Source organism: Choristoneura fumiferana, chromosome 14 (assembly GCF_025370935.1).
Source record: "Choristoneura fumiferana chromosome 14, NRCan_CFum_1, whole genome shotgun sequence".
Lineage (NCBI taxonomy): Eukaryota > Metazoa > Arthropoda > Insecta > Lepidoptera > Tortricidae > Choristoneura > Choristoneura fumiferana.
In genome coordinates, this window is record NC_133485.1 from 6,028,308 (window position 1) to 6,052,179 (window position 23,872).

At 36.1% G+C, this 23,872-nt stretch overlaps 3 protein-coding genes across 4 annotated transcripts in view; 2 read left to right on the top strand and 1 right to left on the bottom strand.

The window, feature by feature from the left end:
- Nucleotides 1–23,872, top strand: part of LOC141434868 (alpha-N-acetylgalactosaminidase-like) — a 544,783-nt gene that overhangs the window by 473,448 nt on the left and 47,463 nt on the right. The window lies entirely within an intron of this gene.
- Fcp1 (RNA polymerase II subunit A C-terminal domain phosphatase Fcp1) lies at nucleotides 341–11,098 on the bottom strand. Its single transcript, XM_074097333.1, has 12 exons — nucleotides 10,851–11,098; nucleotides 10,333–10,480; nucleotides 9,898–10,035; nucleotides 9,397–9,647; nucleotides 8,587–8,729; nucleotides 7,544–7,874; nucleotides 5,897–6,132; nucleotides 4,926–5,071; nucleotides 4,012–4,164; nucleotides 3,293–3,435; nucleotides 2,970–3,016; nucleotides 341–529 (listed from the first exon to the last, which is right to left on the bottom strand). The coding sequence occupies exons 1-12, from the start codon at nucleotides 11,066–11,068 to the stop codon at nucleotides 396–398; spliced, it is 2,088 nt and encodes a 695-aa protein (XP_073953434.1). The 5' UTR covers nucleotides 11,069–11,098; the 3' UTR covers nucleotides 341–395.
- cert (ceramide transfer protein) overlaps nucleotides 11,550–23,872 on the top strand; it is a 29,482-nt gene continuing 17,159 nt past the window's right edge. The window contains exons 1-7 of one of the 2 annotated variants that reach the window (XM_074097344.1): nucleotides 11,550–11,922; nucleotides 12,105–12,221; nucleotides 14,825–14,924; nucleotides 15,933–16,103; nucleotides 17,374–17,524; nucleotides 18,766–18,826; nucleotides 19,936–19,998. In XM_074097344.1, the coding sequence (XP_073953445.1) occupies nucleotides 11,704–11,922; nucleotides 12,105–12,221; nucleotides 14,825–14,924; nucleotides 15,933–16,103; nucleotides 17,374–17,524; nucleotides 18,766–18,826; nucleotides 19,936–19,998 (882 nt within the window). In that variant the 5' untranslated portion in view covers nucleotides 11,550–11,703. The remainder of the gene's footprint in view (nucleotides 11,923–12,104; nucleotides 12,222–14,824; nucleotides 14,925–15,932; nucleotides 16,104–17,373; nucleotides 17,525–18,765; nucleotides 18,827–19,935; nucleotides 19,999–23,872) is intronic. The other variant, XM_074097345.1, reaches the window with a different exon arrangement.

Sequence of the window (23,872 nt, forward strand, 5' to 3'; positions counted from 1 at the left end):
AATGCTTTCCTTTCCAAAATATTAAAAAATTAATTATCTCATACATTGTGGTATACTACTAAAGGTTGGATTAGGATAGATAATTAGGAAAAGTGGCTCCATCCAATTTTTGATAATTTACATAATTCAAATTTAATTTGAGTCTATTGTTCAAAACTTGTATCATTGTCTGATTGGGACACAGGGTGTCCACTGCAAATTCTCAAAAACCTTCCCTGACCCAATAACTCACAATATTTTTTTCCTAACAAAAGTTTTTCATATGACTGGTAACAATTTTCAGCTAATCAGGGCAAGCAAATCTTTGTTTCACTTCATTACATAAAAATAAAACAAACAATAAACGCAATCATTAATTTATTCAGCATGAACATAATCAAAGGAAACTGGTGGCATCATTCAGCTAAGAACTCCCTCTCTAGGGCTGCGCCCATGAGGTTCCAGGAGCTGTCATCATCGGCGTCGTCGGGTGGCTCCTCGTCCGAGGGCGGTGACCGCCGGGGTCTCTTCCGGGGACGGGGCTCGCCATCTGGGTAATAAATAAAATATCAGTATGTACTTGAGAATTACAGATCTTGTGCTTTATAGTAAAGCTGCTGTTAGGTCCAATTCGCACGCTGCAATTCGGATGGTGAAACAGCCCCTTAGACCACTAAACTTATTTTCTTCCTGTTAGTTTTTAAGGCAGTCGGGATTTTTGATTTTTTAAATTTAATGTTTTTTATTATTATACTTTTTTTGATATTTCTGTCGAAATCCACTTAAGGGGCTGTTTCAGTATCCATTGAATAGTGTTAACTATGATGCCGTCTCTATTTGTTTTGTTTGAATAGATGGAGATGGCATCACATTTAACCGTCAGTTAACACTAATCAATGGACTATTATTAGCTTTCATTTGATTCCCATATTGTTACAATACAATTTTTTTTTTATTCCTTCGCCATATTTTTTTTTGCAGACGCCATATACTTAGCCTATGTTACAATCCGTCCAGCCGTTAAGGCTGCAGCGAGGACCAAAGAAATGGACATACATACCCACATACATACATACGCTCGAAAAACATAACCCTCCTTCGGGCAGTCGGGTAAAAAAGACAATTTGTCATCCAACCTATACTCAACGCCGTATTTAGATTCCAAAAAAGTTACCAAAGATGGCCGAACGTCATTGTCACAAGTGTCACTGTAATTGTGACGTTCCAGACATAACCAACTCATGCACATTAATAAAAAAATAGTCTTATAATATTTTGTTTTTATTTAGACCAATTTAGACCTTAAATGGGTACCGGCAGCAGAAAACTTAACAGGAAACAAAAACTCAAGAACGAAAATTGCCACGAGTATAGAAAGATTTGGTCAATCCAAACGTCAGGCCATACTATGAACTGCAAAATTCAAACTTCGCCCTGTGGCCGCCATGTTTGCCATAGTTTTCCATACGTGATTTGCTATCAATATTTATGTGCATATCAAAAATATTTATAAACAGTATCCAAATTGTTTAAACCTGAAGTATTGCCACTGTAATATGAACTTTTCTTCTTCAATACAGTTTCAACCATATATCTGTTGGTGAAATTAATGGTGTACTGCCGTTTCGGCAAAATATTTTTCACCAAATTTCACTTCCCAAAAAAACTTATCGCAGTAGTTTCATTTCCCAAACGAATCTTTAGCATATATTTCGCATTTTATTCATTTGGTCAAATTATCATTTGGCATAATTTTACTTTGTCAAATTTTATTACGACAAACGTTTTCTTTTGGCTAATATTGTATTCCAAAAAATGTTTGTTCAAGATGACATTTCGCAAAAAACAACCACAGAAACCAACTGCTAGCAGAAAAGTAGGTTAGATTAGGTTAGACCCTGCGTCTTCCACAGAAACGAACTAATATCAGAAAAGTAGATGAGGTTAGACTGCGTCCCCCACAGAAACGAACTGCTAGCAGAAAAGTAGGTTAGGTTAAAACTGCGTCCCCCGCAAAAACGAACTGCTATCAGAAAAGTAGGTTTGGTTAAGTTAGGTTAAGTTATTATGTCATGCGATATTTTGGGAAGAGAACGATATGCCAAACGATACATTTGACTAAATAATACTTGGTAATATGAAACATGACCAAGTAATTATTCGTGAAACAATAATTTACCAAAAAAAATATTAACTGTAAAATTGCGATAACTTTTTTTGGCAAATAATTTTTTGCCAAGTGATAATTTGATTAAAATATTTTGGGATGTGATACTCTGGGAAAAGTTTTTTTGCCCACACTTTAGTAATCCGAAATTAATATTTAGGTACATTAAATTATTTATTTATTCAGTTGCATTTAATTTTAGCTTTACAATTATATATAAATAAATTAATTACTATGTACATTATTTAGAAAAGTTAAAACTTGCCGATGCAAAACTTTTTCATTTTATTGGTAACACAAGAGTAGTTTTTTTAAATCTAATACGGCGTTGAGTAGGTATAAGTTTCTGTACCAAATTTCAAGTTAATTTCATTAACGGTTGAAGAATCTGTCCTGAGGACATATTATGATCTGGCTGAACCACTAAAATTACTCGACCTATTTACTGAACAGACTGAAGAATTACATAAGCATTGACATCTATGTACCTTACGGCACAGATGTACCATCAGCCAAATATTATGTGGTCTACCACCCTAAAATTGATAATAGTTTGCATGTCATAAAACAATAAAGCCAATATAGACATGTCTGTCAATCAACTTGAAAGTTCGACTTAAGCGACATTTCATTTGATAGAACTTGTTTAAAAATTGATAGACCACTTATTTGGCTGATGGTACATAAGTATTCCAAAGTTCATCTCAATCAAATACCAGGCAAGAAGTGGTTGAGAAATGGTTTGGAAATTTTGAAATCGCAACTTTATATTCAAAGGGGGAGTCGCCATCTTTAGCAATACGGTTTGGTTACAGAAACTAACCTGTATCTGATTCACTGGAGCTATCACCATGCTGCAAGTCTTGTAACCTGTGAATAAAACGAAAACGGCGTTTTTCGATATTAACTCACTTTATATAACTCACAGGACGCAGTCATATGATAGAATAAAACAACACTGCATACTCTACTAAAATATGACTGCAATCTGTGTTTGCCAGATCTTGCCAAAAATGCAGTTCCTGCATAACGGCCGACTTGGAAGCTCAAACTTTGGCAATTAAACTGTACTATAGTATACTAAAAACTCTAAGGAATAAGATACTCTTTGATTAAGAAACACTACATTACGTTGGCAAAACATACCTGTATTGCGTACTGTCTTCGTTTTCTAGTGTAATGAGCCTGTCTTCAGGTGGATTTTCTTCGTCGTCTAAGTCGTCGTCGGCTGCCCCTGCCTCCTCAGCATCAGATGAACTTTCATCTGACTCATTGAAGATATCTTCCACCTAAATAGATTTTATAACTGAGTATACTTTTCAACAGGTATATTTTTACATATAAGTAAACAAATTATCACCAAGCACATCGCACGACGCGACACTTTTAAATATAGTGCTAGTTTTCACAGTCCTTCAAATGTTATATAAACATTTTTATTACCTACAGATTATTTTTGCATCTGATCGAAACTAAGTTCGACGGGGGATGTTAAAAAATAGACGGATTTTGGCTTATTATCAGTGGCGGTCATGGGGAACAAATCACACTCGGGCCCTACGCTAGCTGGCGCTGATGCACGGAAGCGCATACCTACGGGTAACAGGGTACAGGTTAAATCCGTCTTATGTGACGCGTGCAGTTAGTACTCCTACTATTTTTCAATAGGCGTCCACCCGCTCTGTGCAAAATGCTTAAGTTAGCGTAGGCCCTCGCTCATCGACTTGGGACTGTGACATACCCCCAAAATTTAGTGATGGCTAACTAAAAATTTTAATCTGCGACTTTGTCTTTCTGTTCCCCTTCTCTAAATCTCAAGCTGGGACGGACTGTACTTGTTTTATATTGTAACCCAAGACGCTCACCTCTCTATCCATATCAGCGATATCATCGCTAGAGAAGGATAGCAGTGGGTTAATGGTGTCCATGAACCGTCCGGAAGGGGTGCGTTTGCGCAGAGCGGCGGGAGGCGCGGGCGGCGGGCTGCTGCAGTGCGCGGGCGGTCGTCGCGCACTACTCTGTGGACCATAGTGCATTGTTAAATTAATAAGTATGAGGAACCAAAAACACACACCTTTTTTTTGTTGTGTGTAGGTCGTTTTGAGCACCATAACTGCTCATCCACTTCTGCTGTTAAGTGTACATTAAATCAAATTTTCTAGAAAGAGATTGAGCAAAATTTCATGCATTCATATCTTCCTTGTTTTACAGCAGATATTGATTACTTTCGTCATTCATGTTTATTTTCCAGTTTTTAAACCATATTAAATTATTTAAGATAATATTTTTACATGCGTTATTACTGTGGCGCCCGCATTGACACAAGCACGCGTTCCCAAACCGAAACGTATTAGGGTGAAGAAAAAAAAGTTGCACAGTTGTATTACTACAATTTTCTCCATTGTGACACGAAAATTATCCATACAAATTATGTGTGATTAATTTTCGTGTCACAAATAAAAAAGTTAATAGTAATTCTAACTACCTGCTAAGGTATGCAACTTTTTTTTCTTCTGCCAAGAGTGTGTAGATAATTTTGAGCACCACAACTGCTTATCTAATACTGTTGCTCACTGTACTTCATGCATGTCATTATGACATATTGAATCCCATTGCCTAACTGACAAAATAATTCACGATTACAAACGCTCATATACATAGTCCATTAGATATTTAAAAAATTCCTCCACAACTCAAGATGTCAAAAATTAAAGATCTGTCAAATTCTCTATTACACTTTCACTGCTATAAATATCAGGCATACCTAGTTGTACTTTACCTGGCCTCCCCTTTGAAGTGGATACAATTTTTCCTCCACCCTTTCCCATCTTTCGGCGCAAGCCCATAGCCATTCTGGCGTTACTACGTGCAGTTTGTTAGCTTTTCCTTCGCCCATACGCCTGCTGGCATTCACTTTCGCTGTTCCTTTACAAAAAAATACGGATATGATATTTCTTTAGTGCTTTCATATTAGTACAGTCGAGTTCATAAACTTGTGAGCAAAAATTTAATCAAAAATTACCTGAACACGCTCCTACGCCGTTAACAATAGAGTCATGTTCAGATATTTTTGATCAAATTGTTGCTCACAAGTTTATGAACTGGACTGTACCTATAGAAATCATGACATATTTATTAGTAACAAAATAACATGATATTTATAGCGATAGTAACGATAGAGATATTATGGCATCCTACGGACATACTCAAGAAACTGATTACAGTTTGTGCCAGTGCTGCACTCTGAGGGCAGAAAATTGCAGTAATTATCCCTATTAAACAAAAATTATGAAGATATAACCAGTCAAGTGCAATAGGTTCCGACTTCCGCGTGTCGTCACGGGCCCACACTACTGAACTTTTGCGCGCATCATCTTTGTCATTTTTTAACCCCCGATGCGCGTGTGTCTCTCTGTCTGGGGCACCGTAGCTCATAAACGGGTGGACCGATTTGAATACTTTTTTTATTTGTAAGCAGGTTTTCTAGCTTAGTTTTTTTTGACAGAGACGTTTTATCAAAATCGGTTCAGCCGTTTTTGAGATATTGAACTTTGAAGTGACCAAGTCGGGGGATTTACAACTTTTTGTTGGTTAGGTTAGGTTATTGTTTGACTGTCAAACGACAAAATACGGGTCTATCTAACTGACAGTGTGAATAGAAATAGAATAATATTTTTTACCTCGGAAACTACCCTATTACTATGTACAAAGTATAGTTAAATCGTTTTGACAGTAATAGTGTACACTCACCCGATCGTAGAGCTACTAAGTGCGTAGTTTTGTCAGTAAAATCCTGTGTTATTTCAGCTCCAAGGCTTCTGGCCACTAAGTAAGCTTTGGACGTCTCTAGCCTCTGATGCGTCGGCACAAGTCCGCTGAAAACTAAACTGGCTCCCTCTAGAACTTTGCTTTTTACTTCAGGAATAACGACTTTTAAATCTGGTATTTGTTTGCCGTTCATTTTGTCATAGAGTTCATAAAAGAACCTGGAAATAAGAAATTTCAATCAAAATTAAAACACTCAAACCAGCTATTTTTTAACAAATGGGCTAATGGGGACTCAACAAAGAAATTGATTTTGTAACTGGGAAGATGGATTATAAGCTAGCTTTTGCATGTGATATATTACATTTTCTGTGGTGATATGCAATGCAATTGAAATGTTTAATCAGGGGATATTGTTGAGTGCTGAGTGTCGAAGTGATTATGTGCCCATACGAGAAAATCAAGTGTCAGTAGTTCGAAAGACTCGCGACCCTAAACAAAATGGTACAGTCACCAGCATTAATATCTGCCACAACGGAGCGTGCAAAAATATCTGACGCGTCCTTCCAGCCCTAGAAATAGACTCGTATCAGATATTTATGCACGCTTGTTGTGTCAGATATTGGTGCTGGTGACTGTACTTCAGTAGTCTACTCATAAACAGGTCTGTGTAGTCAAAAAGTCGAAGTAATTTTAGCAATAAACAGTAGGTTGTGATTAAGTCCCAAGATATGTTTGTTATGTAATTAATTATAGTATGCATACGAAAAAAAAAATGCAGTGCACTTAAGCCTTGAACAAAAAAAGCAACACGTGAAATTAGCAATCATCCTAGCCATTTTGAACTGGAAAACTCTAATGCAGGTAGTAGTTTATTTCGTAACAATAGTTTTTTTTTTTATCTTTTTTTTTTGAGGTTTTGAACACTCCAGGTGATCATGTCAGCCTCATGGGTGCTCGCTCATGTTTCCTACACAAGGAACATATTAAAAAATTGGTAAATGCAAATGGCTTTGCCAGATGTTGGCTCTGATTGACCTGGCCATTGTGCATGGGGCCCAAACCCCCAAGTACCCTTCTCCTTAAGTCTGAGTTCCGAGCACATTCCAACCACAAATGGGACAAGTCATCTACCTTCCGGCAAATCTCACACAGAGGCGACGGTTTAACTCTCATCATGTGTAAGAATTTGTTTGTGTCCAGAACGTACCCTGAAAGCAGATACTAACACTTTTCTTGTAAGGTTGGCAGAGTCAAACCAAGGTGTCCACATTGGACTAGCTTGGATGGTTCTGTAGCAGACCCCTACACCCCTGGTTACACACTGTTCACCAAAATGGTATTCCCACTTCTGTAAACTTCTTCTTTTAATTTTGGGAATAAGTTCACTGGCAAAGGGAACAGTGTCTGCTACAGAGCCATCCATTACAGCGGCTTTCGCAAGCTTATCCACTGCTTCATTTCCTGCCAACCCTACATGAGAAGGAATCCGATGTATTTTAACAGACTTGCCTCTAGAGATCATCTCATGAATCACCTGGAGATCTTCATAGGCAATAGGCATTCCTCTCTGACCGGACACGCATCGTAACAATAGTTCTAATGTAATAAGCTGTAGAATCATTAACTTACTTGTGTATTCGGAGGAGAATATCATCCAAGTATATTAAGTAGTCATCAGGATCTTCAACTTCAATTTGCCCATCTGAAGTTTCCACCCATCGAGGCTCCTGGGACTCGGCTGTGGTATCTTCGCTCTCTGCAGCACCCTTCTCAGGTTTATCAGCATCTTTTACAATTTTTCCGTTATCTCCATCAGCTTTCTCAGTTCCTTGATCTGTGTCTTTGTTCTCACTCTCAACCTCTTTCTTTTGTTCAGGCTCAGCATCCAGAGTTGGCATTTGATTGACAGGGGGTACTTGAGATCCATTCTTACCGCTAATAAGCTTAGATTTTTCATCAACTGCAAATAAAATAGTACATTGTATCTTAAGGGTGGTAAGTAGGGAATAACAAACGAGGCTATTAATTAGAAGCCCAAACACGAAGACTGAGGGCTTTGTGAGTCAAGCTTTGTAATAACTGTTATACCCTTAAGCCCGCGGGTTTTATTTAGAGCATTGCATACAAGATAACCTGCCTGTTAGGACGCTGTTTACGAGCAAGTGTGATGAAACGAAATATAACTACTTTTGCCCTCAGATTCTAGTGGCCCTAGCACACAAGCATCTATTGCGCGCACAGAACAGAAAAAACTAGATTGCGCGCATAAAACATCTGTCACTTTAGAAAGTGATAGCTGCTTTATAATTGTGAAAAACGAAAATTGTTTAATTTTAATGAGCAAAGCTACTGACTGCATTGTGTTAAAAGACATACAAACAATAAGGGGTTTGGTTTGAAGGTTTTGTTGTCTATTCAAATTAGTACTATACTATAGATTATAGAATGGTTTAGTTATCTATCTCATTAATGTGTAGTCCTCGTATCTGTCTCCCTTTTAAGGCTTAATACAAAAGAGAGTCTTCAAAAGGACTTTTTTTACTATCTGGACTGGTTATCAAGATACAAAAACATATCAGCGTACCTTTCAATAATTTTACAATCCATTGACAAATTAAGCATGTAAATAGCTCTTTACTGCAGTAGAAATAGCGGCATAGTATGAAACTTACCGGCTTGTGGAGGAGCATTGATGTCACCCGTCGATTGAAAGAATGAGTATGGTCTAACATGGATCAAATTAGAAGCATGTCTCCATACATCCTCTCTGTCATCTATAATACACACCATGTTGTCCCCACATGGGAATAATGCCCTGAAAGTAGGTTAGGTATAAACTTTTGATATTGAACATTCTTTTGCTACACATTGCTTCAAGTACATTGAACACATGAAAGATAACAGTTAAGGTGGGAATAGGATAGTGGTTTTAGCTTAAGTGACGTCACAACAGCTATCAGTCACCAATTCACCATTGTAAATGTTAGACCTGTCTAGGTGCCACAAGCGTAGCCAATGGGTGGGGGTTTGCGGATTCAAACTCCCCCCAAAATGTTTAAATTATAACATTAATATTGTATTGAACATATTTCTTGTACAACCCCTAAAAGTAAAAACCCTCCCTGATAAAGCCTGGCTACCATATGCTAAGGGATCATAAAAGTCCATGTTCAGATATTTTTGACCCCTTACAGTTCCCATTTATGACAATCGTACAAAACAGTGATCCCGAATGTGTTTGTTGACATTTAATACTAGCTGTTGCTTCGCTTGAGAATTTTTTTTTCACTTTCCTGTGAGAACTACCTATGTTTTTCCCAGGGTTTAAACTATCTCCATACCAAATTTCACCTAGATGAAATGTTCAGCAGTTTAAACATGAAGAATTAACAGACAGACAGATTAATCTGTCGCGACGCCGCCGAATCCGCTTTGCGCGGATTACAATACAACCTTTACAATAGATTATGCATGACCCTTACTTTAAATTAGCAGATTTTGTTCTAGGATCAAAACATTCGTCTCTCGACAGAATCCTGTGTGAAAAGTATTTCTTCTCAGGATCCAATAGATCTGCAATAGCATGAGCATACTGCCGGGCGCCAAAGGTACAGACATGGAGCTCATAGTGCTTGGATGCTGATTCTAGGAACTCTTGGGTACGAGGCCGGAGTCTTGTGTGACACCAGCGTCCAGGACTGCCTGGTCCACGTAGGAAGAAATGTAGGACATCCTGAAATATCAGTGCATATCATAGGGGTCTCTAATCTAAAGCTTATACATATTTTACTATGTATTGAATTAGAAATGTGGTTAGAATAAATGTTTAATTAAAAATGACAGCTTTTAGCACCATACCTGGAAGAAAGACTTTGACCATTATGACTTACATTCCTCTTTTATGAATTTTTCTACTTTTGGTGGTCATTATGGGCTCAAAAATCATGTTATTACTCTTTAATGCAGAAAAGATACCAACATACCTTTAGATTAGGTGGAACATTGTCATTAGTAGTGTGCACTAGTGTTTGATCTAAGTCTACCAGCAACACCAATTTACGGTCTTTCAGTAGACGGTCTGCATCTTCACGGCCTAGTTTTTGCGCCAGTTCTTCAGAAACCTGAAAAAAATAATATTTTGACTCACTCATTTAGAGAATGACAAAGCAGAAATGTATTTTTTTTAAACTAATATAAACTGGTTCATTTGTAGAAAGTGGACCATTCAAGCTCCTAAGTAAATGGATTGATTGCACCATAAAGTAGTGTTAAACAAATTTAGTTGCAGGGTTAGCCTCCAAGTTGTTTAGCTGTCTTTCTCTATGTAAAAACAAAGTCGCATGTTAAATCGACTGGGATGTTTATCAATGCCGATAGGTAATATATATTTTCGATATTGTTTTCCGCAGATTACCAACCTTAAGTTCAGGTACAGAGTGCACCATGGGCACGACTGCCACATCTCTCTTGGAAACCTCGTCGGTTCGTAGATCGGCGCCGCACTCCGCGCACATTTCTTTCATTACAGTTGGATGGCGACATTCTTCCAAGTCTGCCACAGGGGTACTGTAAACAAATATTAATAATTTATAACTACCTAACTTTATTACTGATGGTCAGTGCCCTAACTCATGTATTTACTTTTTCATACTTAGTTACATAGGAAACTGAATGTACCTGAAATTAACATCTATAAATCTTTATTTTTTAATAAACATTTGTTTCTAAGAAAGTGTTTACACAAAAACATTAGATTGCAAAGTTAACAAGTTCAAATTTGGCGGGAAAATAGGATTGGCAGGTGCAACATGCAAGAAAGAGATGTCATTATGTGCATTTTGGGACATCATGTGATTTTAATATGAATGAAATTGTAGAAGTAACAATAATAGACGCAGAATTAATTTAAAAGATCAATTTATGTGACGTCACTTACCCCGGCTCTGCAATGTCTCCTTCCTTTACCTTGATGCATGAAATTTTACCAGCGCGAACGGCTTTATATTTCTTTAATTCACTACTTTGGCCTGACGAATCATTGTATAAAAATAAAATTTGGCCTTGTGATACGAATGCACCTTCTTTTACTTTCCATTTTTCAACTTTCACAGGCTTTTCCGATGGAACAGAAATAGGCACAGTTTTGTCGGCCATTTTGAACGGATATTGCGCGTTGTTTATTGAAAGAACGAACTCTGATTGGTTTGTTGAAAATGATTTTGGCGGCATCTTAGTATCTACCAATGATGAAAGAGATCTGGGAATCAAGCGTACTTCCTATTGGTTTTACAGAGAGCAGCACATGACATCCGGAAGTATCGCACATGCGTGGAATCTAAGCAGCGGGGCTACTATGACATTTGAAGTTCGTATCGAACAGTCCCACACAGTCCCTTTTACTCTCGTATTAAATAGTATAAGTGTCAGAGAGACGGAAAGACACGAACTTTCATTTTCAAATTTCGTAGTAGCCCCCCCAGTTATAAAAAAAATTACAATCGAATGATAGAATTAAATCGATTGTTTTTGGCATATTACTTGCCACTTGGCAAATTCAACACATTTCTACACAGCTCTAGTAAATTGATTCTTTAGGTTGTCATTCTGGTTTATTTTTAATCGTGTTGTGATGAATTGTGATCCTCATTCAATCACCTCCCACTTTTTGTAATCTGTGCAACTTTTCAATCGTTTGTGTAGCTGACGGTCGGACGATTTGTTATTATTTTTATTTTCTAGTTTTGTTCTGGGTACATTTTATGTAAAAATATTTCAAAAAGTATTCAAATATGTCTGATGAAAATATAACAGTGAGTGATACCTCTGATGTCGAGGAAGGTGGAAACGCGGAGCTTCGTGGATACTTGAGTAAATGGACAAACTATATTCACGGTTGGCAGGACAGGTTTATTGTTTTAAAGGATTCGACTTTATCGTATTACAAAAGCGAATTAGAGAGTAATCTTGGATGTCGCGGTGCCTTATGTTTGAAGAAAGCTAAAGTTAAGGTAATTGAAGCTAATTAATCTTCCCAAATTGAGCCGCTCAAAAAATTGATTTGCCCTTGCATTGCTTAGTTTCCTTCCTACTCATTACAAGTTCTATTTAATGCTTATTATTGTCGGCTTGGCCTTGGACGTTTAATTTGTATCTCTTGATTGTTTATAATATGTAAACATTATTTTTACAGCCGCATGAATTCGATGACTGTCGTTTCGATGTTTCCGTCAATGACTGCGTCTGGTACTTGCGAGCGGCCAACCCCGAAGAGAAGCAGCAATGGATTGATGTTTTGGAATCATTTAAAGTAAGTACAAAGTACAAATTCAAACATTATGATGTCATTATCACCAATATTAGCATAAACAGAAAGTAATTCTTGACTTTAAAAGTAAAGACCTAGTAGTTCTTTACCTGTAGAAATATCTTATCCCTGGTGAGATTTGTGTATTGAGTTCTGTTACAGGACTATGTCAAATGTGTTATTACTCCCCAAAATATTAAAGTATAGAACTATTTCACATATCCATTCTTTGACTTAGTATTACAGGATAATCTAGTACAATAATGTCTTAGATAATTACACAAATCTTTCATACAGTATTAATTAACTATTTTACCCATAAAACCCAGTGCTAAAAAAGTAAAGAAAAATATAACCAAATTCATTATAGTTGCATTTATTTTGTCTCTATTAGATATCAATTTAACAAAATGCTTGTAAACTCGTTTAAAATACCTGTCACACCATTATAAAGTTATTAAAGTGTCAATAGTTCTCATTAGCATCAGGCCATGACTGCAATTCCCTCTAATTGCCTGTGATTGTTTCATCTAGAGGCATGCTTTACTGATTATTTTTCATCGGAAGAGTATCTTAACTCAATGTCAATAAGATACAAATTCAATGTTTCATCTTTGCAAACTCGTGACTAAACCTTGTATTTTTTGCTTCAGTAGGTACTTGTTTTTTTCTAACTTGTTGTCAATGACTTTACAGTAAACATAGTTAGAACTTTTAATGTTGTTAAGCGGTGCGATGTTGAATTTCAGATGCCTTATTATCTGACACACTTTGAATCATAATTGTTTTCACTTTGTTTCAAAGTGAAAGAAAGTCAAACAAATGTTAAGTTTACTTTGTTTGTAATTCCCAGCTGACATGAATTACAAATCAAAAGCAAGAATTGCCAATTTTAGGTCACTACAATTTTTTCCATGTAGCAAAAACTTTTGGAGATTGAGAATTCGCGACTTGTTCCAAAGGTGCTATATCTTGTTATAAAAAGTCGATTTAGATTAAGCTTCACAACTTTTTGTGAATGGGGTTAGAAAGGGAAACACTGAATTTTTAACAATTCTAAGTAATACACTAATATAATTATTGGAATATTCATGATGCAGAAAACACTTGAGTAACTATGAATCATGTCATGACTACAGCTATCTTTTATCCCTAGATAAGGTATGTGTTGCACTAATCTTATCTTATAGATTTTAATTAGCACTCATAACAATGTCCATGATATACAATTTTGCATTTAAATCTCACTGTTATTATGAGACTGTATTGTAGATTCATTATCATTAGAAAGTTCAAGTGAAAACAGATTAAATTATTTTTTACTTATGAGACTGAAACTGAATTGCCAGCTTGTATTCAGTAGTTACTGTGTTTATCTAAGGAAAACTTTGTCATATTTTTATTCTGATGGAGTTTGATAACAATGAATCCTTGCAATAATAAATATTATAGTAACTTATTTCCATGCTAAGTTATGCAAGTAAACTTCCTGTTATGATGGCAGATCGAGGGATATATTTATTGCAGATTGGTAAAATTTATTAAGATAAAATGGTATGAACTAATATAAAGCAACAATTACTTTGACTATTATAAATTGTAACACTATGCAGATATATATCAATGCTTGAAAGAAGAAATTGACTACATTTTTATAAGATTGTGAGTTATATATACATGTTTGGAATCAATAAAATTTACTGACTACTATCTTTTGTGTGATTGTGAGTTATATATACATGTTTGGAATCAGTAAAATTTACTGATTACTTACTCACTATCTTAAAAAAATGTAGTCAATTTCTCCTTTCAAGTGTTGATATATTAGTTTTAGTTTTCAGTACCTAAAAGTTAAGTGGAAAATAATTGCTGTTTTTACAGTTTAAAAACACATTCTAAAAGAGGATAAAACATGTAAATAGAAGTTAGCAATGTTTACAGTTGCATCACAAAAAGTCGTCTTATTGTGTTACAAGAGAACCAATTTGACGGTAACATAAAAATAAATTATTTCTCTTGTTACGGCTGTAAAGCAGGTTTATTATCATTATGCAGCAACATGGTAATATATTGTTACCAAGGCCATGCATTGAGTTGTGTTCACATATTATTATGTTATTCAATTATAATTTATGTGACTCAATGACAAAACATTTTATTGTGCACCCATACCATTATCATGACTGTTATCTGAGTTGTGTTATCAGTCAAGCTGGCTTTAGACTTTACAATACTATCAACTGGTTCAGATAAGATCAAAATTTTGTATTAATATTCAAAAGGATGCAAAAGAGTAACTCCTTCACCATTCTAACATCTTTTATGGTTCAAAGAAAAGAAGATATGTTGGGCATAAATGTAGAGTAGATACCCCATGTTAGTAGATTTATTATATGTGAAGAAAAATGTTAAAAACTAATTCATTTTTCAGTTGGTTTGCAATTGATCTAAATGTTGTGTTACAAAATGAAAGACTATGGAATTTATTGGACCCATCTAAAACATTCGCAATGATTTTATGTTTCGTCACACGTGAAATCGAACAAAACACTTTATACAATGTAATTACATAATTTTGTTTTAATTATAAAACTTTTCTTTTACAGATGGAGTCAGGGTATGGCACTAGTTCAGACAGCAGTACCAACGGAGGAGGTTTGCGCCGCCACGGCTCAGCTACCTCCTTGCAGTCGTCAGAGTCACATGGTAATCTTTCTATGTAGGTAGAGTCATTCACGATGGCACGTGCCGTGGTAATAAAATGTAATTAATGTCTAATTTTGACAAAATCACGCGTCTTCCTGGATGGCTCTAGGTATAATGTATTAAGTTCCTGCGGAACACAAGCAAAGTTGGGCGCACCAATTAGTTTGAAAATAAAATTAGGTAACATGAGGTAAAAATAAAAATCTTTGGATGTGGTTTTTCTTAGCTCTAAAATTCACACTGTTTTGTTTCAGTCTCAAATATACGAATAATTTTAGTTGTATAACCACAGAGTATTTGTATATGTATCATGTGTGTGTTGAATAAAAAAAAACATTTTCATTTTTCTTGTGTCTTACAAGTATGTTCTGTTTAATTGCAATCAAAGGAATTAAACATAACCAGTACTTTGTATTTAACTTATCAACTTTATAATGAATGACTTGCGGACTGCCAACTCCATGATCGAAACACTGAAATTTGAGTTTTATTATTACGTATTACAAATGTCAATGGCATAAAGACGCCCAATTGTTATGACGTTGAGATAACATCGGAATGTGCCCTATTGCGTGATAGAGGAAAATTGTAATATGATTCATTTAAAACCATATAGCAGCAATTTAGCAGAATTTTAGTCATTTTTAACCCCCTCCCCCTTGTCAGCGAGTCAGCAAATCCCTACCCCCCTCCCCCAATATACTCACGTGTAAACATTGGTATATATATTTTTAAATCTATTTAGGTTAACCTAGTACATTATGCAAAAGAAACAAGAGATAATTAATAAATATTGCCGATGTAAGCACCATCTAGACCCCCCCCCCATGTCATCACAAATAAGCAAAGCAAAGACCCCCTCGTGTGCTTACGTAATACTTGAATGACCCCTATACTGTTATTAGTATTCATAATACTTACTAGCACTCACATTTTTTTAATTGAAATTATTATTATTTTTTTCATTGAAGGCGAAAGTCGGATAACTAAATCTCTGTTATTTTCCAGGGCGTACATCCCGCCGCCTTGCCGAGAAGATCGCCGAACTGGACACGTATGGAGAACTACTCTCTAAGCAAGCGAAGCAACTGCAACATTACTTCGACATGTGCGTCGCCAAGCTGCCGGATATCAGTGACGACCTGACCGAGGCTATTGATGCTGTTGAACTGGCTGATGGTAGATTTAAAAACACTATCTAATAATACCATAGAGCAGGGGTGGTTAACTTGATTAGACCCCAAGATCTACTGTTTACTGACCCTGATCTACCAATTACATACTTCTTGGAATCTTAAATGAAACAGCGTATTTCAGTATTTATATCTTTTGTCTTGCCACGATCGACTGGACTAATAGTCGCGATCGACCGGTTAAGCAACTGAAGGGGACACCACCCTGCTAGGTTTTGTTACCTGAGTGCCCAAAGGAGGGCTATCTTTTTAGAGTGTATGTATGTATGTATGTTTATCTCTTGGGTCCTATCTGTAGCCTAACCTGCTGGATGGATTTCAATATATGAGGTTTTAGAACTGTCGGAATGACTAAGGGTAGGTTTGGTAGGTATATAATATAATATTACAATGTGGCATCTCCAAAAATAATAGGGGGGGGGAGGAGGGAAGATGATGTTAAAAAAATGTTTTGTATTGTAACGCGTGGTTATCAAATGAAAGCTAATAATAATAATAAGACCATTCCAAATAGATATGTTATCTATATTACCGAGTTTTAGCCCGAGCAAAGGTCGGTCGGCCAGGTACTTATACTTTAAACCTAAATTTTTTGACTTGTTTTTTCTTTGTAGTTTTTTTTTATTTTTTATTTATTTAGGTTCCGAAATTTTTCTTTCCTAACGTCGATCTGAAAGGCGTGACTTCTATTGAATAAAAAAGGTTCTATTAAAACCTTTGGAACACCCCTAATCAGTGAAACTTGTCCAACAATTTGCTAAAATATTCCAGATTATTTTTACAACTTCTTGTATATCAAAGTATTTTTTTTTATAATTATTGTCTGCCATCAGTCGCAAGACTATAATCAGATCTTTGGAGGGAAAAGGTGGCGTTTGAGAGGTGGACCATCGACCAGCTCTCACGTCTTCGAGGGAATACATTTGCCCTTTTTAGTCTCTCTCTTTGTATTGCAAGGTTGCAGCAGTACTTTTGCAAGCGGATTTGGATGATGTGAAAGGTGCTCTCTAATTGACTTTTTGTATCGCTCTATTTCCGAGATTATGGTGGGCATTTCTAGATAGGAGTGGATTTGGCTGTTCTGCGCAAACCACGGCCCCCCTGCATTTACTCTCAGGAAGTTATTTTGAGCTTTTTGCAGACATTCAATGTTTGATTTGCTGGCAGTGGACCACATTTGGATGCCATAGGTCCATATTTGTTTTAGGACAGCATTATGAATATGTATATCAATGTGATTGTATTATTGTTGTTAGGTAACGAGTTGGGTTTGCACGCGGGCGCGGTCCGCGCGACGAGCACGTCCTTCCGCGCGACGTGCGCCGCCACCGTGGCCGCGCTGCAGCACTGCGCCGAACTGATGCGCCGGCGCGAGCGGCGCGCGCGCACTGCCGAGGAACTCTACATGTCAGTGTAGCGATCTATATAATAATAATAAATTCATTTATTTCGGGAGACTTGGCTCATACAATAAAAACCAACATTACATATTTATAATCAAAAATATTTAAAAGTAATTTGGTGACAAAACGGCCTTGAGTGGTCCCCGACATCGCATTAATCTGCGGCATGGTGCCCGGAACCTAGACACGATATGTTTCAGGGAAATGGCCAAATCAGAAATTTGAACAAATCTCTAAGGGACATGATCAAGTCACGCAGGATGGGGAATTCATTTTGTCATTTCCCTAGAAAAAACAATAATTTGATCAAAAACCTAAACCTGTTTAGTGAAATGACAAAATCAGATAAAAAGGGCAATTGTTTTTTTAATTTCACTAGATTTGTTTAGCGATCTGATAAAATCCCAATCACGCGTCAGTGAGTTGACGAAACGAACTCGCAAAGTCGACTCGTTTTATCATTTCACTAGACACGTTTAGTGATTTGGTCTTTTCCCTGCGACATTTGTTCAAATTTCTGATTTGGACTTTTCCCTGCGACGTATACTCTAGTGTATACACCGCTAGCGCCATCTAGTATCGGATAGTATGATAGTAGAACTAAATGGTCACACGTAACAAGCATGTTAGCTGACTGACAGGGTGCCTCTGATCGTGAGGCTTTAAATGCAAGGATCGATTCTACTTTAGTCTCCAGACAATACAGCTGTGCCTCGAAAGTAAGCTCTTCATCAGTTCCTTTTTCCAACTCGAGTATGAGGAACTTCACAGAAAAGTTCTTATAAAACTTATCCATCAAAATTTATATTCTTAACTCTGGAAAAACCATTGTTACGATACGAGCGATGAATTCAAAAGTCCTTGCAAACGCGATGTAGTCTTCGATACAGTGGCACGCACTAACTATAGTTAATTTTATCATCCGTAAGTCTTAGGGGCTGTTTCACCGTCCATTGATTAGTGTTAACTGACGGTTAAATGTGATGCCGTCTCCGTCTATTCGAAGAAAACAAATAGAGACGGCATCACATTTAACCGTCAGTTAACACTAATCAATGGATGGTGAAACAGCCCCTTAATAAACTATGGTCAACATTAGCCCTAATGAATGCGGTATTTTTATACCCCGGAAGAACAATGGACTTTTTGAAATCATTACTTAACTCTTTGCTGTTCTTCCCAAATCAAACGTGTATTTTATTATAACATGCGAAATTATGTACTGATTTGTTTTTATTGTTTTAGGGCATTAAAGAATCAACTAACAGAAGCCAGATTGGCGGCAAAACCGGGGCCTGATCACGAGGTATGTTGTAGTTAGCTACTAATTATACCATTAAGCCGGGAATACACGTGCCCGTAGCCAGCGCCGGCCGGTGTGTTCCCACTAGTTCCATTGACAGTACTATAATAGAGCTCGTGGAGAGAACTAGTGGGAACACACCCGCCGCCCTAGATGGCAAGGGGCGCCATTTTCCAGTTATTAGTGCAAAATAAAATTATGATGGCGCCTTTTGAGGGCGCGGAATAGACACCATTGCTCGGCTCTAGCTTGATTAAAACTCAAAATTGTGAATCAACTTGACAAATTTTTGGTTTTGTATATATTTAAAAACAATATTACTTACTTTTTTGTGGTGAAATAGCGTCAGGATTTTTTTTAAAGTGGACAACTGAAAAATTGAAAAATTCATACATGTGTATTCTCGGCTTAACAATGAAGAATATTAGAAGTGAAATTCTTTGAAACATTATTTACTCAGGTATATCACCACTTCTAACATGAAGGGAGTACAAAAGTAAAATGTAGAAAACGGAGGAAAGAGGAATTAAGAATTTTCATACAAATTTGTTGCCATTCAACCATGTTATGTTAAAATTCTATTTTATACAGTCGTTTTTAACATCGAATATTGCAACATGCCACGAAAAGATGTAAAGCCTGGGTTAGACCTACAAGAAAAATCGTGCAAGTTGCATTACATTACATCAGTTTGTAGTGGTCAATCGAGCGCCACAATGTAATGCAACTTGCACGATTTTTTCTGCAGTTAGCTGCAGCAGTGAACTGGGCTTTACAAAAGGTTTTGTCCCTTGAGTATTTTCGCTTCTAATATTATTTATTGTTGCTATTGTTTTGTTGACAAGAGTTCACGTTTTTCAAAGTATAGGGTGTAATTTTTAACGTGAGATAAAATTAGCGTTCTTAGCTCTTTTCATGTATACACTGTAATGCATTTTTTTAATTAATCTTATTTAATTTAGGGTCTATCTTAATTTGAATAAGACTACTGAAAACAAATGAGTGAATGCATTATCTTGTTTAGCATTAATTGAGCTGGAACCAATAATTTTGTATCATGTAAAAAAATTCACAGTGTAGAATGTTTTTTTAGACACGACTTTTTATTACAGCAAAGAAGTAATGATGAATTCTTGACGTTGTCCGCCGTAGCTGCTAAGCTGCATGTCCACTTGGTATGAAATACAATGCTATAATTGGTTTCTAAGTAACTTGAACGAATGAGCAAGGTCATGTTTCAAATTCCAACTGCCTTTGACCTGTGACTACTAGACTAGACCACCAGAAAGAACCAAAGGGTCTATTGCGTAACGTTTCTGACACTCGCGATTACGATCAAATGACAGTCAGCAGGTCAGTCGCGGTTCAACCGAATAAATCATTCGTCATTGTGAAAAAAAGTGGTTAAATTATTTATTTGCGAATAAAAAAATCGTGAAGTATTTTTTATTCGAATAATTATTGAGATAAAAACTTATTCCAATAATTTCCATCTCTGATCCCTGGCAGAGCTCTATATACTTGATTTTACAACGATTTTAAAACAACACCTTAGTAATGCTGAAGTTTAAAAAATCTTATCGCTAGGTTCCATTAGTGTCGCCTATTTTACTCGACAGCAACTGGCTGCATCATGCACTTTTAATGCAACTGCATCAGATATTGTCAGGGGCATTGACCCTCTAATGTAGTTCAACTAAATGCTATCGTCAAGTTCCAATGCAAATTGCAATAGTTTTCAATTTGAATAACGTGGATCGCATGACTGACATTGGAAAATATTTGAGTCATAATTCAATGTCTAGTAAGAAAATGAAGTATAATTTAACAAATAACTATTGTTTTGTTATACATCATCTTAGGTATATTAAAAAAAAATTTTTTTTGATATTTTTTTTAAATTATTTAATACACTATTGGATGACCTGATTTATTTCTGTAGTATCATTATGTTTACTGAATATTTTATATTTATTTATAGTATTTTATTGAAGTTGTTCTTAGGGACGTTAAAGTATTACATTTTTATGTGCATGTTGTCGACACCAATACAGTCATAAAAAAATTGTTTTCCAATTTGAGATTAGAAGATTGCCAACAGAGTCGTTTGTGTACGTGATAACATGTTAACTCGGTGGCTTTTCGGATTTTCAAACCATAAAGACAATTTGAAATGCGTATGTTTATTATATTTCATAGTAAATAGTTACTACGTAGTTTTCTTCGTTTGTAAGCATTTTATTCAACGTGGCTGGATAGCTTTCCTGCTCAAGCTTACGGCTAGTTGTACATCACATAAACTTCATAGTATTTACTTGTTAAACCATTCGTAACTTATCGCCTACGTCAATAGTGAACTGCAACAATAAACTAAAGGTGAAGTTAGATAAATAGCTTTCCTGAAACATACGCTGAGCTACATAGTAGGTGAAACATTTTTCCCCCTCACTCGCCGAGGCAACGCCGGCCGACTAACACGTGTGTTCTTTCTCACATTTTGAAGTCAAGCTTGCCGTAAACAATACCGAACGAATCGCTTAACGTTCAAACTGTTTGTGTTTTCAAATTAGTTCTGTTGTGTGTTTTATGTGATGTTAGTTATTGTTTAATACATTTAGTTGGACATCATGAAATTCAAAATTTTCAAGAAGAGCCTGCGTCAGGTGAGCTGTTTTATTGAAACAGATGCGTTTCAGAATATACGTCACTTTAATTAATTAGAAAGTAAACAGTGTTAAATATTTTTGGTGTCGCTAGCTAATTGGTCGTGTGATGCAATTTCACACGTTTTTTGCGACTTTCAGTTAAAATTATTTTTAAAGTACGCGCTTTGTATTATCATGCGGTTTTATTATATCCTGAATCATGTTCGGAGCATTACTAACTTACTATTTTACGACCTATGAGTTATAATATTCACAGAAAGCACGAGTTTCCTATCTAGGTAGGTATTTAGTATTTTCTGACAAGCATTCATGGGATTCCTAACGCAAAAAAATCAACAAAATAATAGGTAAATTAATCGCCCTTTTTGTTAACGGTAGGTACTTGCTTATCGCATTGTGATCAGATTTACACAAACCGAAGTCATTTGGACCATTGGACATTTTAAAGTGTGTTAAAATCAACTAGCAACATTTGTTTACACGGTTAGTTGCAGCTGAAGGTAGTATAACGAATGTTAATAATGAAAAAATACCTTATGGTCGCGGCTTCGGCCCCCTTGCATTTTTGTATATGCAAGGCGAAATTTTAAAAGTTATATATAATTTTTGTTTCTAACTCAGTTAATTTTTGACAATATACGTAATGCATTAACTCAATTGTTATAATTAGCCTGATAAAATTGAGGATGCTCATACTTTGTTGAAATGATATCACTAACTCAATGTGTGGTCGTCTAAAATTAAATAATACTAATTCAGACAAATGAGTTTGTGCATTATATTGCCCAGCATTAATTGAGCAAGAATCAATATTTATCCAATAACAATATTTTTGAAGTGTAAGTTTTCTATCTAATCTTTCATATATTAATCATGTAACTTACTTATATATTTTGTATTATTAGATCGTTATAACGCTAACGTAGAACCTAAAAAAAAACTTAAACATTTTAAAACGATATTGTAAAATAATTTGTTTCCTTATCCTAATACACGGAAACAGGCATCCGGAGTACCTATAACTCTAATCATTTGTCGAATTAAAAATTAACAACTAAAAAAAGCTCAAGTTCGTATCGGGCCACGCGCGGTGTAGGGTTCCGTACTACATATTTTACATGCGAGAAATATTCAGTATTGAGTTTTGATTTACTATTACCTACTCGTTAACGTGTAAAGCCTGCTAAGGTGTGACATTATATTATATTTTCTTTTTATTTTCAATCCACCGGTTTTGCTTGTAAAGGGATTGTAGACACTTGACCTACCATATTTTTTTTTTCAAAATTTTATCTATTGTACCTACTCAAGCCAACAGCTTTCTACTCGTAGCACTAACTAGCAGTTGAAAGCAAACCAACGGACATGGCAAAAGTAAAGGGTTGCTTGTAGGACATTTTCGATGCTTCACTTGTTTATTTTCTTAAAACTAAGGTCACTCGAAAAAGTGATTCGTCTTCTATATCATAGTTATTATTAAATGCATTTGATTGACTAAGTTTGTGAACCAATGTTACTGAAGTACAATTTTCTTCAGAATTGCCTACCGTACATCCTGTGACTTAAACATATCTTTCGAAAAAACAGGATTCGAAAGTTTACCATTAAATTTCTTAAAAACTTTTTTCTCTTTTGGTTAAGGCCATGTGGCATGCAGGTATGCACACAAGACGGCGCGGCGGGCCGGTTTCACGCATCGACCCACATAAGGGACCGCGAGGGCTAGGTGTAATTTAACATTCAGCCTGATTATATTGTCAGTCAATTTAAAGTCTAGTTTTGTAGTTACGATTACTTTTTTAATAAAAAAAGAGTTTAAACAGGTAAACTTACAGACACACGCAACAACACAAGCAACACAAATAACAACAATTACAACTCTTTTTAGGGTTTTCATACCAAACTAATTTCGGCCATTATCTGTTTACAATTAATAGAATGTAAAAAAAACCTTTTGATTTAACGAAATTAGTGAAAACCGTTATCTCCATTTGCGTTCCGTTTGTATGAAAAGGCTATCAACATCATCATCCCAGCCTATATACGTCCCACTGCTGGGCACAGGCCTCCTCTCAGAACAAGAGGGCTTGGGCCGTAGTTTTCACGAGGGCCCAGTGCGGATTGGGTTGTGCAGGTTTCCCCACAATGTTTTTCCTTCACCGCAAAGCTCGTGGTAAATTTCAAATGTAATTGCGCACATGAATTTCGAAAAATCAGTGGTACGAGCCGGGCTTTGAACCCACGACCCTCTGCTTGAGAGGCGATAGGTCAAACCATTAAGCCACCACGGCTTTGAAAAGGCTAGTTTTTGCTTAATTCCCAATCCTCCTAACGTTACTTCACGTCACTTAAACTATTATCTAATAGTGATGTAACCCTAGCA